At 39.0% G+C, this 16,515-nt stretch overlaps 1 protein-coding gene across 1 annotated transcript in view; it reads right to left on the reverse strand.

The window, feature by feature from the left end:
- Positions 1-14,626, reverse strand: part of NUP35 (nucleoporin 35) — an 813,253-nt gene extending 798,627 nt beyond the window's left edge. The window contains exon 1 of the mRNA XM_044075241.1: positions 14,428-14,626. Coding sequence (XP_043931176.1) covers positions 14,428-14,440 — 13 coding nt within the window. The 5' untranslated portion in view covers positions 14,441-14,626. The remainder of the gene's footprint in view (positions 1-14,427) is intronic.
- Positions 14,627-16,515: the final 1,889 nt, after the last annotated feature.

The following is a 16,515-nucleotide window of genomic DNA, read 5'->3' on the forward strand; positions in this document are numbered from 1 at the left end:
TCTTGCCACATTACTATGCCTTTCAGTATACAATCTTTCTGTCATTAGTATACCACACCCAGCAACAAGATGTGAAACTTCTGTTTTACAAAACCTGCATGACCATTTCTCCCACATACTCAATGGACTTTGTAAACCAACATTTATACAAACCCACTATCCTGGGCCGCCAATATTAACCTTTTGCCTTTTAGTTTAAATTCACCTCTCCTTACCCATTCTTGTGCTTGGTCCTGATCAACATGAAGTTGCTCCAAGGGTTTTCTGTACTTGCAAACTATATTTATGCATTTTCCACATTTCTCGCCTTCTCATCTGATCCTTCACCTTATATTCTCTGTTTTTTGCCACATTTAGTTGCTGCCCGATTTTATCTACTTCATGTTTGATTTCCATTCCCACTTGACACCGACATGCTTCTGCTAATTTAAGCAGGAAGTCATCTTAGCGCAATTCTCCTCATGTTTTAAAGCGTTCACTATGTTCTGAGGTCGGCATATATGTATGCAGTCCTAAGATTGTAGATCTATACATGTAATCAATTTTGAGGAGGCGGCCCACACTTCCTTTAGAATGTGAAATATACAATCTTGGTACAAAAAACTACTACTACACCCCCCCCCCAATCTCTCTCTCGTGAAAACAAAATTTAAAGTCCTCTCTCAATTATACAGAAGTTACTTCTCACTGCAAACTATTAGGGGTGAGAGAGGATGATAATCTTACATTTCAACCTGCGTATACAACACTGAACAACAAAAATTCATGAAAAACTAGGGATGCTTTACAGAGCCAAAAACTTCCTCACAGATGCAATTAAAACCACACTTGCCACCACTTCTCTCTTCCCCACTCTAAGGTGCTCCCATCCCTATTAATCTCCAGGCTTCAAAAAAATTAAAACTTGAACAATGCTATAACAAAGTTGCAGCACATACCTGTTAAGAGAAAAAGTTTTAAAAACATACTGTTATTTGTCTTTTTCCTGTTCTTGCAAAGTGAACATGTTATTTGTTGGGATATGCCTATCAAAGAAGGGCCTCATCTGTGAACAAAATGCAGCATTGCTTATGAACCCGAATGATATCAGTTTTCTGCATTTCAGAATAAAGAGATTTGGTTATAGCTCAGTGAAGCCTGGGATAAGGACCCACGGCAGAGTAAGAGTTAATTTACTGGGGCAGGCTGTGTGTCCTGGAAAATTTGAGCTACCGTTGTTGAATTGAACATTTTGTACTTCTTGAACATTCTGTACTAGCTGTGGGTTTGAGGTAATTTGTGATGAACATGTTTTTCCTATATGTTTTTCATAGCCAACTGTCAACGGTCAGAAATGTAACAAAGTTGTTTTGCTTGCAGTATAAAAGTTGATGTCAGTAAACAAGTTGATCAGATGAGATCAGATCAGTCCAGACCGTACATCTTGGCCAACATGCTGTGTAATCTGGTTAACTGCTAATAAAGGAAAATTCATCACCCGAGGCAGATGCGACTCGTTTGAATTTTTTCTTCTGACATTTTGGTCCTTCGGACCGGAAACCTCTACGAAGATACAGATCAGACAGACAGAGAGAGACCGAAAAACCTGTGCAGGTGAGGGTTTCTCATATTAAGATTCTCTCGACTGAAAGCCCTCCGACTGATTTGTCGTTGAAGAGGCCGGCTGCTCTGATCCCTATCTGAGGGACGGTTTCTGAATGAAAAGGGGAAATGGAGTCTCATCTGGTTCAGGTAGGATGAAAAATAAATTTCTTTTAATTTAATCTTGTCGACAAGGTTTATTTTTAGTTAAGGACTTAAGATTATTTTGTTAGGGTCACCCGTTAAGATAGTCCCATTTTATAATAAGCCCTGTAAAATAATTTTGATACAGTCCTAAACACCTAAGAAAAAAAGAAAGAAAAAAAAAAGGGGGGGGGGGCAAAATAAGAAATCTAGGGGAAACATGGGTTCAAGTTGCTGCAAGTGCGAGTGTGATGCCTGTTTAAACGTTGATGCTAAGTATATGAAAGGTTTAAACAAAAATAATGTTAAATTTTTGAAAAAGTGGAAGTCGAGATATGATTTTGATGGTACACTGAATAAGAATGCCTGTGCAAAATTGGTTAGAGATTTGAAAAGAGATGCGGGAACTAGAACTAAAAAACAAAGACAATTGGGATTTCCCCAAGCACAAAAATGGTTAGAGGCAAATAAACGAGCTATAAAAGAAAAAAACAGTGCCAGGAAAAAGGAAAAATAAATCTAAAGGGATCACTGGTGCCAAGTGGAAAAGTAGCTTTATTTTTAGATAAGGAGGATGAGCATACAGTTTGTGCGGTACAAAGGCAGGCAACTGCCCCACCGTATGGGGAAATTGCTGCTGCTGTACCGGCGGAACCTCCTCAATATCAGTCTGAAGATGTGGGATCTGTACAGCAGGGTGGGTTATTGGCTGCTCAAGGAAACGTTGTGACCCCTCCAATTTACCCGCAAATTCCCGTAGTACCCAAGGTTGCTTTGCAACAGGTAGACCAACCTATGCAGTTAAGGTCGGGACCAGCAGGGTAAGGACGTTGGGCCATTAAACTTTGACCACAGAGAAGTCCTTCCCTTAATACAAGTTGCAAACCCACAAGCAGGGGATGTTGGACAAGAGCCAACTATTTTAGTTTATCGTCCCTGGGCTAGAGAGGATATATAAACGAGCTACGGATGATATTCCTCATCCCATGGTTAATTTTCAAAAGTTTTCTGAGGACATAGTTGGTATGCGTTTAAGTTATCATCTAAAATGTTTTAGAAGTAGAACAAGTAGTGCGACAAATCCTGGGTCCAGATTGGCACTTTGTGGTACTTAGACATGCAAGGCAGATGACGGCACTACATTAAAGCATAATTCTGGGGTGTTAGACATGCAAGTCACTGATCTGTTGAAGAGAATTTGTGATAAGTGGCGTCCAAGAGCAGATTGGACAGTAATAAATCAGTGCACCCAAAATGATTATGAATCTGTAGATCACTATATTGTAAGACTGACAGAAGTGTTCAATAACCATTGTGGAATGATGATTCCGCAGGATCAGACTACTGATAGTCCTTACGAACAGCAATTGAAAAACGCTTTTCTTAAAGGTTGTAAGGCTCCGATAAATAGTTTTATAACCAAGCATATGGTTGATCACAGAACATGTAGACTGCAACCTTTGTTTGAATATGCACGGCATGCTGAGCAACATTTCAATTTAAAAAAGAAAAAGAAAGTACAATTAGCAGTAGGGGATGATGGTGGTATATTTTTGGTACATGACCAAAGGGGGCAAGGGCACCGTGGTGGCATACAAAGACGTGGGGCCCCGAAATGGGACACGTCGTATAAACAGGGTGGACATTCAGAGGAATACGAGGGGAGGTTAAAACGTGGAGAATGTTTTAAATGCGGTAGACACGGGCACTTTACAGCCGACTGCGAACAGTGGCAACATCTCCCACAGCTTACGAACAAGGGCTCCGCATGACTATATGATAGTAAAGGAAGGCGCCAAATTCATTATTGTGATTATTGTAGAGAAGAAAGCGAGAATGATTGTGATGATGAGGCAGACACTCTCTGCGATGAAGGTCAGGACACCCAGGAAATTAAGGAAGGGCGGGATTGTGACTGAAGTCATAAACCTGGCACATTTGGGTATTGCTATGCAGCTGGATCAAAAACCCATGATAGAGTTTTTGGTTGAGGGACAGAAAGTGGAGTTTTTTTATGTGATTCAGGTGCATCGCATACACTTTTGGGTCCAGCAGTTCTACCCCCGAACTGCGAAACAGATGAGTTTGTCCTTGTGAAAGCGGCAAACGGGAAAATCTGTAAGGAACCACTGTCTCATCCTCTATTGTTCACAGATCCGCAAACAAACCAAACTGTTAGGTGTAGGGTAATTATATCGAAAGTTTGTCCAGTTAATTTGCTGGGAAGAGATTTGATGCATTTCTTTGGAATAGCGGCAATTTCCACACCTAAAGGCATTGAGGCGAAAAGGTTAGCGGATGGCTTGGTGGTACAAGGAGTACAAGACTTGTTTTACTGGTATAGCCAGGACTTGATTTCAAACGGGCCGGGGAGGGTTGATACAGATTTGATCAACCTAGCTTTAAGTAAATCTAGGAGCGGGTCACTGCAGGTTGCGGCGCACTTGCATTGTACTATGTACTACAGACAGGCCCCTGGTCCAGATAAAGAATTTGAAAAATAATTCTTTAGGCACAAATGTGCAAGGATAATTTTGAATGATATGTTTTGGGATAAGCAAGGTAATACAGTAGTGACCTGTACTTTGACCAAGGAAATGAGTTCTTTATATCGCTCAGGTTATAGCCCACATATTTCAATTACTAAAGCGGTGGGGACACATTGGGTAGATTTGGCGAAAAAGGTAACAAATTGGGACACAATGTCCGAAAGTCAGTTGAAGGATCAACAGATCCAGGTACAAAGATTAAATTGGGTGACTTGGGCACAACCAAGTGTGCACCTCAGGGATGACAAAACAGAAATGGCATGACAAATCCTCCTAACTCAAGAGGAAGATAGTGCGTTAAGTGCCTTACCCGTAGATTTATGGTCAAAAGGTAAAGGGGATGTAGGACTGATGAAAACAGCAGGTGAAGTTTGTATAACTCCAAAGTCAGGTTTTAGACCTCGTAAGCACCAATACCCGCTAAGTAAACAAGCAGAGGAAGGAATTAAGCCAGTCATTGAGCAGCTAAAACAGGTAGGAATTCTTGTTGAATGCCCAGATTCGCCCTGCAATACTCCGTTGTTTCCTGTAAAGAAACCGGATGGGTCATGGAGGTTGGTTCAGGATTTACAAGCATTTAATTCGGCTGTGATCCCAAGAGCACCGGTGGTCCCTGACCCCTATACATTACTTAATGATTTATTACCTCAGCACAGATATTTTTCTGTCATAGATATAAGCAATGCCTTTTTGTCCATACCACTACATAAGGAGAGTAGATTTTGCTTTGCATTCACTTATCAAGGTAAAAGATACACCTACATCAGATTGCCACAGGGCTATTGTGAGAGTCAGACAACATTCGCACAAGAAATGGCTGCGAATTTAGCTCAGTTTGTTCCCCAAAGGGAAGCCAGGTTCTGTTTTATGTAGATGATATTTTGTTGGCCTCACCCACACAGGAAAGTTGTAGAAAGGATACCCTTGCCCTTCTTAGTTTTTTAGCTAAACAAGGACATAAGGTAAATAAAGAAAAGTTACAATTGTGGAAAGCACAAGTAAAGTACTTGGGTTATTTAATTTCGCAGGCAGGTAGACAATTGGAGAACAAAAGAAAACAAGCAATTCTTGAGGCACCTATGCCTACAACTAAGCGGGAGATGATGTCCTTTTTAGGTGTGACTAATTTTTGTAAAAGTTGGATCCCTAACTATGCTGAGGAAGTAGGGCCATTGACCGCACTGATCTATGATACTTCCATGGCGGCTAAGAATAATATACAGTGGACAAATAAGGCAATACAGGCATTTATTAGAATTAAGCAATTGATAGTAGGATCCTCTGTTTTGGGTTTTCCAAACTATTCTAAGCAGTTTGTACAAATGGTTGATTGTAAGGGAGGATATATGACTTTGGTTCTGGTACAAGTACATGGATAAACAGAGGCCGACAGCTTTCTACTCCTCCAGATTAGATCCTGTTGCAAGGGCATTGCCGCACTGTGTTCAAGCTGTAGTGGCGGCCGCTATGGCAGTACAAGCCTCAACATCATTAGTTTTGTTTCACCCATTACAATTGCGGGTTCCACATTCAGTAGCTACTATACTTTTGCAAGATAAGATAACCTTTTTATCTCCTAGTCGACATTTGTCGTGTATGACAGTGCTGCTGACACCACCTCATATGACCATAGAAAGATGTACTACTCTTAATCCGGCGACACTTTTGCCGACTCCAGAAGAAGGTACTCCACACGTTTGTTTAGAGAGCATTCATGACAAAGTACTTCCCCGACCAGATTTAACGGATATTCCATTGATAGATTCTGATCTCGTTTTGTTTGTAGACGGATCAGAAAAGAAAGACACTGTAGGAAAAACACTAGTAGGGTATGCTGTCACCACAGAAACTGAAGTTTTTGGAGGCAAAAGGATTGTCAAACATTTATTCTGCACAGGCAGCTGAGTTGGTGGCTTTGACTCGAGCTTGTACCTTATGGGGAGGGTAAAAAAGTGACAATTTATACAGATATTCAATATGCTTTCTCCACTGTACATGTTTTCGCTCAACTATGGAAGAATAGGGGAATGGTTACTGTGACAGGCAAACCAATAAATCACAGAGATTTAATTTTACAGTTGTTAGATGCAGTGCAACTACCACTTCAGATAGTGATATGTAAATGTTCCGCGCATACCAACAGAAAAGATCCTGTCTCCAGGGTAAATGCCCTTGCTGATATGGCTGCAAAAAAGGCAGCTCAAGAAAATGATTTGCTTTTACATGATAATGATTTGGAGCCCGGACACCTCTTAGACTTAGAGACACTAAAAGTAATGCAAACATTGATGACACAGAAGGAAAAATGTCGTTGGGTAAAATATGGTATCACTCAACAGAGTGGGTTGTATAGGGCATCAGATGGCAAAATGGTACTACCCTCAAACCTTTTTAGGTAAGCAGCATTGGTTAGCCATGGACCTGCCCATGCAGGAGTACAGACGATGATTCAAATAGTGTCTAAGGTGTTTTGGTGTAAAGGGTTTTCAACTTATGCAAAGCAATTCTGTTTATCTTGTTTATTATGTGCAAAGTATAATGCTCAGGGGGGAGTTAAGAAGTCTCAGCAGGCATTCCCTACCCCTCCGTATCCATTCCACACACACTATATGGACTTTATTGAATTGACACCCTCAGAGGGAAAAAGGTGCTGTTTGGTCATTATTGATGCTTTTTCTAAATGGGTAGAAGCTTTTCCAGTGATGCATCCAAATGCACAAACAGTAGCAAAGCTTTTGACTACAGAAATAATTCCCCGATTTGGTCTACCAAGACGCATTTACAGTGATAATAGGCCTCATTTTGTTAACCAGATTGTTCAGAAATTGGGTCAAAGGTTTCAAATTGATCTCAAAAATCATTGTGCTTACCATCCCCAATCAGCTGGACTGGTGGAAAGACAACGGTGTCTTGAAGAGTAAGCTCCACAAACTAATGGCAGAAACACATAGGTCATGGGACTGCGCGTCTTCCGTTGGCACTCCTATACATGCAAATCTCACCTTCCTACAAAGGACTTACACCATTTGAACTTTTGTTTGGGAGACCATATTACGTCCCGCAGTGGCAAGGATTGTTGCCAGCGGAACGTGAGGGGGGTGAGGATCTAGCGGATTATATGAAGAAGCTGCTAAATGTCAAATCTCTTGTAACCAATGACTCCTTTGCAGATTCCAGAAATGAAACCTTGTTAAGCTTGGCACCCGGGGACTGGGCGTGGATCCAAATTGTGAACAGAAAGAACTGGTCATCCCCCAGGTGGGAAGGCCCATACCAAGTACTTATCTCGACACCTACGGCTGTAAAGATCGCTGAGAGGACTTCATGGATTCATATCACCCACTGTAAAAAACTCAAGGCTCTTCCTTCTGCCACTGATATTGGTCAAACTCCACCAGACCTCTGAGCGCAAAGTCTGACTACAAAGGGGGATTAGCCCAATAGGGGTTAGTTAGTCTCACACCCAGTGCAGAAACCAACGGCGCGAGGTAGTCCTTAGGGAGGATGGCCATGTTCAACTGGTACTTGAACTGTCATATGATGATGATTTTGGTGGTGAAAGTAAATATGTCCATACGAGAAGGAACAGTTGCAAGAGAAAAAAGGAATGGTGGTGCTGCAAGCGCAAACACGTGTTACTACTGTGTTTAAGGTGAAACTTTGTGAAGGAATTTTGGACTGTTCTAAATGGAACAATAATAATTTCTTGACTCGTGCAAAATACTTGTGCAATAGAGACTGTATGTCCTAGTCGAGTGTTTGGTGGTCAGCAGATGTGAATGGATGGGAAACAAGTGGTGCAGTGATACCAGAGAAAGATAAAAGCAGGCAACAAAGAATAAAAATTGCGCATTTCCAAGGTACCATAGTAGTTACAATAACCATTGTGTCACAAGAAAGTGATTCAGGATTTTATGGAATCGGAGTGTCTCTTCCAACTAGAACTGATCCTTTGGGGACCCTCCAACTTAAAAGTACAAAGCCTTAAGAATGCTACAAATAAAGCAGATTTTGCCTTCACAAAAGAAGAACAATTGTTACTCGAGACGGGATTCGTACACCATAAAGAATGGTTATCTTGGGTTAGATATAGTACCAGAGAAGCACATCATGAGAACTGTATTTCTTGTGCTGAAGGTAAACAGCAATTAGCAACAGTCCCATTGATGCAAGATGAAGGTAACCTAACGTGTCTGTTGAAATTATTCTTCAACAAAACTGAATATAAATGCAAAGATGAAACTCAGCGTTTTCCGGTCATAAGCAAAGTTGAGAAACCGCCTGCAGTGATTTCCTATCCAGGTTTGTATATGTGCATTTCCAGAGATGGCACAGGGAAAAATTATGGCAATATGGGACAGAACTATTGCAATGTTACTGTGAATGGCAATGGGAATCCATTTCTGGAGAACCAAACTCATAGTTTAGCAGACGTATGGTGGTTATGTGGAGACAAACTCAGATCAAGGCTTACGATTCCCTGGAAGGAAACTTGTGCACTTGTAAAGTTAATTCTGCCATTCTACATTTTCCCAGTTCCAGCAAGCAATTTCGTAAGAGAACTTGAAATAAAGCCAAAGTGGTTGAGTAGGAGAAAAAGAGCGGCACCGAAGCAATCTTTCGATAACGGTGTCTACATCGATAGCATTGGCGTACCTGATGAATATAAAGCAATAAATCAAATAGCAGCTGGTTTTACATCCATCTTTGCCTGGATTCAACCTAATAAGAATGTGGACCGGATCAACTACATTTACTAAAACTAGCAGCGTTTTGTGAACTATACCAAAGATGCATTGAAAGGAATTGCTGAACAACTGGAGGCCACTTCGCAGGTGGCATGGCAGAATCGAATTGCGTTGGATATGCTCCTGGCCAAAGAAGGAGGAGTTTGCAAGATGTTTGGGACTTTCTGTTGTACATATATTCCAAACAACACTGCGCCTAATGGAAGTATCACTTGAGCTTTGAAAGGTTTGGAGATGTTATCCGAAGAATTGGCAGAGAACTCTGGGGTAAATAATCCCTTTACAGATTTTCTACAAGCGTGGTTTGGAAAATGGAGTCATCTCATCAGCAGTTTCCTGTTGTCCGTTGGGAGTAGCTGTGGCTATCGTGGTGGTATGTGGTTGTTGTTGTATACCCTGTATCAGAGGTCTTCTACAAAGACTGGTTGATACTGCTGTTACGAAGACAATGTACCAGCAATTGCAACAGACTGGTGAAAGTGAATACATTGAAATGCGAAATACCATATATTGCTGAAATAAAAGACAAAAAGTGTTTTCGGGGGGGGATGTTAAGAGAAATAGTTTTAAAAACATACTGTTATTTGTCTTTTTCCTGTTCTTGCAAATTGAACATGTTATTTGTTGGGATATGCCTATCAAAGATGGGCCTCATCTGTGAACAAAATGCAGCATTGCTTATGAACCTGAATGATATCCGTTTTCTGCATTTCAGAATAAAGAGATTTGGTTACAGCTCAGTGAAGCCTGGGATAAGGACGCACGGCCGAGTAAGAGTTAATTTACTGGGGCAGGCTGTCTCTCCTGGAAAATTTGAGCTACCATTGTTGAATTGTACATTTTGTACTTCTTGAACATTCTGTACTAGCTGTGGGTTTGAGGTAATTTGTGATAAACATGTTTTTCCTTTATGTTTTTCATAGCCAACTGTCAACGGTCAGAAATGTAACAAAAAATTGTTTTGCTTGCAGTATAAAAGTTGAGGTCAGTAAACAAGTTGATCAGATCAGTCCAGACCGGACATCTTGGCCAACATGCTGTGTAATCTGGTTAACTGCTAATAAAGGAAAATTCATCACCTGAGGCAGATGCGACTCGTTTGAATTTTTTCTTCTGACAATACCCTTTTCAGAACCCACCACTGCATAGCACTGAAAACACATAACTGGGTAGAACTGCCACATCAGCTAACAACTTCTTACCACCTATAAAATTATCCAGCATTCATTTGCCTATCCAGCACTAAAAAAAAAAAAAAAACAAACAAACATTCTACAAACTATGTTCCCAGTTGGTCACTGCGATCCCTTGACCAAAATCTCCTGTCTACAAACCAAGCAAATCTGCTGGACATGGTCTGTGCTCATACAAGGTTGCCAAGGCCTGGAACTTATCACCTGCATCCATCAGGTCTACACCCTCCCATCTTTCAAAACCACTATGAAAGACTTCTAGGTAAAATCCGGTTCTGTTCTTGCTCCAACCCAGGATAAAGCATATCCCTATATGTGAACAAGGACCTTTTCATTCCTTATACCTCCTTACTCTCCCGTCATTTACTTCTTTACTGCTATCTAATTCCCTTCCCTGAGTTTCTCTCTAAATATACCAAAAGCCTGATTTCCCTCACTTCATATTACAATTCCTATTGGTATTAGGCTGGCTTACCTTTTATTTCTCTATAACCTGTCTAAAAGTTTGGTACTTGCGTATTATCGTAACCAGATATTAGAGGCTGTGAAAAGCACATAACGATCTTGAAATATCGTCATTAATGGTGGAGAAAAGTATACTAATTGTATTATCTGTAGTGATGCCAACAAAACTGAAAAAAAAAAAAAAAAAAGTGTTCATCTTTCTTTCCACACTTCACTGGCAGCATTTATCTTCTTTCAAGCCCACCTGCTGCTCAGTTCTTTCTCTGGACAGTTCATGTTGTGAAATTAACGTGATATGCAATTATTTCAACCTGCATGCCATACTGTACTGTCCTGGAATGGGAGTGGAGATGACCCGAGCAAGTATACAATGTAAAGTTGTGTAATGCTAAAAACATTGGTCTGCAATCGGGAGCACTTTTCAGGTACTATGAAATGGTAACACATGGCTCTGCCGACTACCTGCAGTTCTCGTTGTTTTTAATTACTGACTGCAATGCCCAGTGATTTAGGGCAAAAACATTTTATGATGGACAAGAAAAATAAAATCCGTGGAATGTGGGAAACTTCCCTTTTCACGGACAGCATTGTACACTGATGCAAACAACACAAGGCAGAAGAATAACTGCCCAAATGCACCATGACCACTGAAAACTTATGCTGACCTGAAATATACGCCGAGCTGTGGAAAGTTTCAACATAAAAGTAAGGAAACCCTAAAAGAAATGAAAGTCACAGTCCAACAAGTACGAGTTGTGGTCTCTTGGTATATATAATTCTGATGAATGATGACTTGCCTGCCCTAGCAGCAAGGACGATCTTGTAGTACCACCTATTTTCATTTCACTTCATGGACAGTTAAGGTCGGTAATGTGTGGTAAACAGGAATTTTGCTGTTATTCCAGGTCCTGCTGCCTAGACAGTATGAAACAATAGTACTTGCACTTTAAAAACCCTTCTCAGTATTGCAGACACTTGCTGTCCGAGAACAGTCACACTAACGCTGTTGCGATAATACGCAAGTACCAAATTTCTCTAAATATTAAATGGATTGTCAAACCTTGCATCAATTCTTAACCAATGTTTTTATATTATTTCTAATTTGTTATAATTAAAGTGCAGATAATGTTTGTTTTATTTTTGAAGATTGTAAACTTATTTTTTAAAATGTTTTGTAATAATTTGGAGCTTTTCTCCCCAGGCCAAGTCAGGCTTTCCCCAATAATCAAATGTCAATCAAAAGACTGATTTTTTTTTTTTTATACAAGTCATTTGATAAGCAATAAATATTTTTCTTGTTTTCCTGTCCAACTGATCCAATACCTTTTGGGGCCAGTCAGTGACTGCAAAACTAAGTAAGGACAGAAGAACAAGCTGGTTTATAGCTTGGACTTTGCTCCTGGATGTCAGAGCCATTTTCAGTATTAGTCTTCTAAAATATTCCAAAGTTTTATTTGCATTTATTCACATTTTATTATTGATCCTTCAAAGGGTGTGTCACATAGTTGATGTGAAGATTTTTTTAAACAGATATCCATGGTTAAATAGTGAAATCAGAATTAAACAAAAAGAACCTTTTATAAAGTACAAGTCAACACATTTTAACAATTCCTTGAACTTCCTAGCTGAAGATGTTAGTAAACTGTTAAGTCTCAAAGTGGAACCAATTAGCAAAATGTGGAACTATATTCCCTTTTTGGAGATTGTAAGGAAGGCAGATGCATAAAAAAAAAAAAATATATATATATATATATATATATATATATATATATATATATATATATATATATATATACACATATACACACAGCTCAGTGAAGGACTAATTGCATAAGTCTATTTTATGTTATGTTGAAGGAGAACCATGCCTACAGAAAAAAAAAAGTTTGTCATTAAGTCTTAATGGTTCCCGTGTTTTAGCACTACTTTTGGACTGTACTTATCTTTTTTCTTTCTTAATTTTTAAATGCAATTCCAGAGTCTGCGCACATGACGTCCTGCCTCGATTTTTTTTTTAGTCTACCTCCAGGTACCCCACAATACAGTGTTTGTTACAGCATAGCCTCTAAGCTCCTGTCAATGCATTGATTTTACATGTGTTTTCACATATACCCTGCTTTCAAACATGGATAATCACACAGACAGTATTCTCAGCACATGAACTTTGTCTCCTGCTGTGAGCTATCAATCACAGCAGCAAACGGCTCAAATTTGCTACTTTGACAGATACGGATGGTAGGTTTGTAGGGGGAGGGGACATGGGTTTAAGAACTGCAATGCACTTCGGTATAACAAAATAATGAAAATTGTCCACTTAAAAAAAAGTGAAAACAGGCACTGCCATTACTGTTCTATGTGATTATACATGTTAGTATTTTAAGTAGTCATTAAAAAGCAAGAAATGGTAATTAAACCCGAGTACAAGAATGAAACCAGGTTTTTAAGTCCTTGTCCTCTTCACAATACAAAATCAATACAGGTTTTGCCTCATGGACATTACTGTCCCACCCTCATGACTCTTTAGGAATTAAGATCTTCCCTAATGCCAACCTTATTTGTACACTCCTAATATTTTTTTAATCAATAATTAATACTCTAACGCTGAGGAGCCAAGCTAAGATAACGTTTTATAAATATTAATCACTATCGGTATAGTGATGCTATGTATATTGATGTGGTGGGTGTTACTGGGCGTCCGTAGGTGGTGACAAAAGGGGGTGGGCGAGGTTTGCTATTCCCATCCAGGGGTGAATGTTCTTCACTAAAGGCATAAATTTCACGTGAAGGAATCATCATATGCTCAAGACTTGAACTCAGCAACCACTGTAGCGATTGCAGCATACAACTCTAGCTTGGGAGAAGGCAGGGTACAACTTGGCATTAACATGCACTGGATAGACCACCACCCATTCACAGCATTCACCCTCCCACCTAGATCCAATGCAGTACAACTAACTTATCTAACCAAATTGCAGAAGGAGGCCTGTAGCCCCGGGAAAAGCTCACAATAAACACACGAAAAACAAATTCTTAAATAATGAGATCCAGCACTGAACAAAACCCATGACAGTAATACAAACCACCGAACCACCATGGCACAAACGGGTCAAACGACTATCTTGCAAACTCTGGGTTATCCTAAATAATTATCGAGGTGGGCGAAAAAAGTCCATCTTTATACACCTACATAATGAAAAGTCAGAGCCGAAAACTGAACAATCACTGTACAATTACATAATAAACGCAAATCTAGTAATGGTCATACCATCACCAAAAAACAAACAATCCATTCTTAATGACATAAATGTAGGGAGAGGTTTACATGGACACATTTAGTTCACCGATTTTTAACTCAAAGCTACAGCAAAAAGACTGTGCCTGGTATAATGAAGAACATACACGTGAAATACACCTCCCTCCTAGCGCCATGGACAGCTGTAAAAATGTTATCTGATTAAAGGTAAAAAGTGCATTAACAAAGCTTGGACTACAATTATTAGCTTTTACAACTTGCATCAATCTAAAGCAAATGAAACAGTAAAAGTGAAATGGAAGGAGTCAATCTCTCATCCATCACAAAAATCACAACTAACAATTCAGATATCACTCACGTAGCAAGTGCCTTTACATCCTAAAATAAATTAATCTGATATTGTCAGTTGTATAGATAAAATACTGCCATGCTGTGTAAAACACTTTCTATCTGTTGAGGGCTGACACTTGTTTCACGGACTTCCGTATACCTACCTTGAAATTCCATAGTGACGCAATACAAGCTCTCCAACCAGTTGTAATTAAAATCAAATCCCTCAAAATATATTAATGAAACAATGTCATGGATATCAGTCTCCCACTGCAGTGCCAACTTTCAAAAAAATGGCGAAAATATTCAGAGACTAACTAGCACAGCACTCTGGGAAAACGTCAAGGAAGCAATCAGCCGGGCGCCAAACTTTTTAAATGACTTTACGTCAACTAGACCTGCTGCTTGAAGGGTTCGAAGGGATTTTGATGACGTAAATATGGCGACTTTGGCTATATTGTTTTACTGAGGATTTGAATGCTATGCGCATTAAATTGTTAAGTTGTTATATATCAACGTATGCATATTGTTTACCTGAAAAGTATAATCTTTTAAATATATTTGATTTTAATCTGTACATTTTATTAACGGTTGTAGAGTACAGTGAAAACGTTTTACCCCTCTCAACTGTACAGATTTTTGCTCCATATTGTTGGTGTGTTACTTATAAAATTGTGATTTTTGGCAAATGATTGCCAAATCTTTGAGGACAAACGTTGTAAAACAACGGCAGATATTTAAGATTCAGACTTCATACATTTCAGAAAATTCATGCTAATGCAAAATCTGTTTGCTCTTACAAACTTAGACAGTTGATAGAATAACAGGTTTTAAATTAACATGAATTTTGACAAAGTTACGATGTTTGAAACTGAAATGTCTGTATTTCCTAACTTCAACCCTCAGTGATTTGCCAGAACACAATTTTATGAGAAACGGACCAAAAATATAGACATTCTGCAAAAGTATGTACAGCTGAGAGGTTTGATTTTTATATGAAGCGTGCAATACAGTGTAATAAAAGATAAAAAGCAAGTTATCCTACAGGGTTATATCTAATATAAGATGAAGTTTGTTACAACGTTAGAAGTACAGATTAAATCCAAACATATATAATACAATGCTGAACATTTTTATTACATCACACTGTGGGATAAGGTGTAGCTAAACATACTTAGGGTAGTCAAATGAGTACCTGTATATCTAAACATTTTTCTGGAAACTTTGTAGGTGTGACAGCACAGAATAGTTAGAAATGTCTAAACTAGGGTCTGTCGTGCACAAACATGATAGGAATGCACCTCTTAAAAAATACTCTTTTTATTCTTACAAAATGGCAATCCATTTCCAGTGGATAGGGGCATATTTTTAAAGAGTTTAGTGCATTTTTAAATGATAGGTGGGTGGAGGGCGGCTGCAAAATAAGATTTGAGTTTAAAATATAAATTTCAGGCTACACCTCTGCTGTGGGGACAAACTCTGGGAACATTTGCAGGTTAAAAAATATAAGTAAAATGCACCACTATAAAACTAAATGCAGCTTCTAGCCATTTTGTCCAATATTAAAATAAGAATAAAATGGGCATCTGTTGACGTGGAGAATGTTAGACCGTGGTAGCGTGTTTACACTCTACTTAGATTGTTACGATAGTTTTAACACTTTAATTGAATTATCACTTAAGACATAGGGAAACGTACATTTCTGGAAGAAAAGAAACCATATTAACATGGTCCCAGTTGAAACCTTATACACCACATATATTCTTTTCTGCAACTATCGTCAATCCAGCATTTCAAAAATTACTATATTCCTACCTTCTCTTAAACCTCGCTCCTCCTCCAAAACATTATTCTGCATGTATTCCTACAATTTCTGTTTTTTATGTAATTTGCTCAGACCCCTTTCTAAAGATCCACTTCCAGTTCTTTTATCTCTAATACAATTCAATATATCAAATAAAGTTTGTTTTTCCCCATCACACCTCAAACATTTGCAATCTACCTGACGAAAAAATCTTTGTAATCAGCTTGGGGGTATAAAAATATGTATACAAATACTTCTAAGCAAAAAGCCTAAATCTTCTATACTTTAAATAGCAAATAAAACAAAGTACAGCAACCAGGGCAAGCGGCATAAAACCAGAGAGACTCCGTAAAAACAAAATACACAGTTTAATTTTACAAAGGATAAGAGCTTTCACATAACATGCTTCATCAGATCCTAAAGATAGAGAATACAAATCAATCTATTT

The sequence above is a fragment of the Protopterus annectens genome, chromosome 6.part0 (assembly GCF_019279795.1).
Source record: "Protopterus annectens isolate FY-2018-M chromosome 6.part0, PAN1.0, whole genome shotgun sequence".
Classification (NCBI taxonomy): domain Eukaryota; kingdom Metazoa; phylum Chordata; order Ceratodontiformes; family Protopteridae; genus Protopterus; species Protopterus annectens.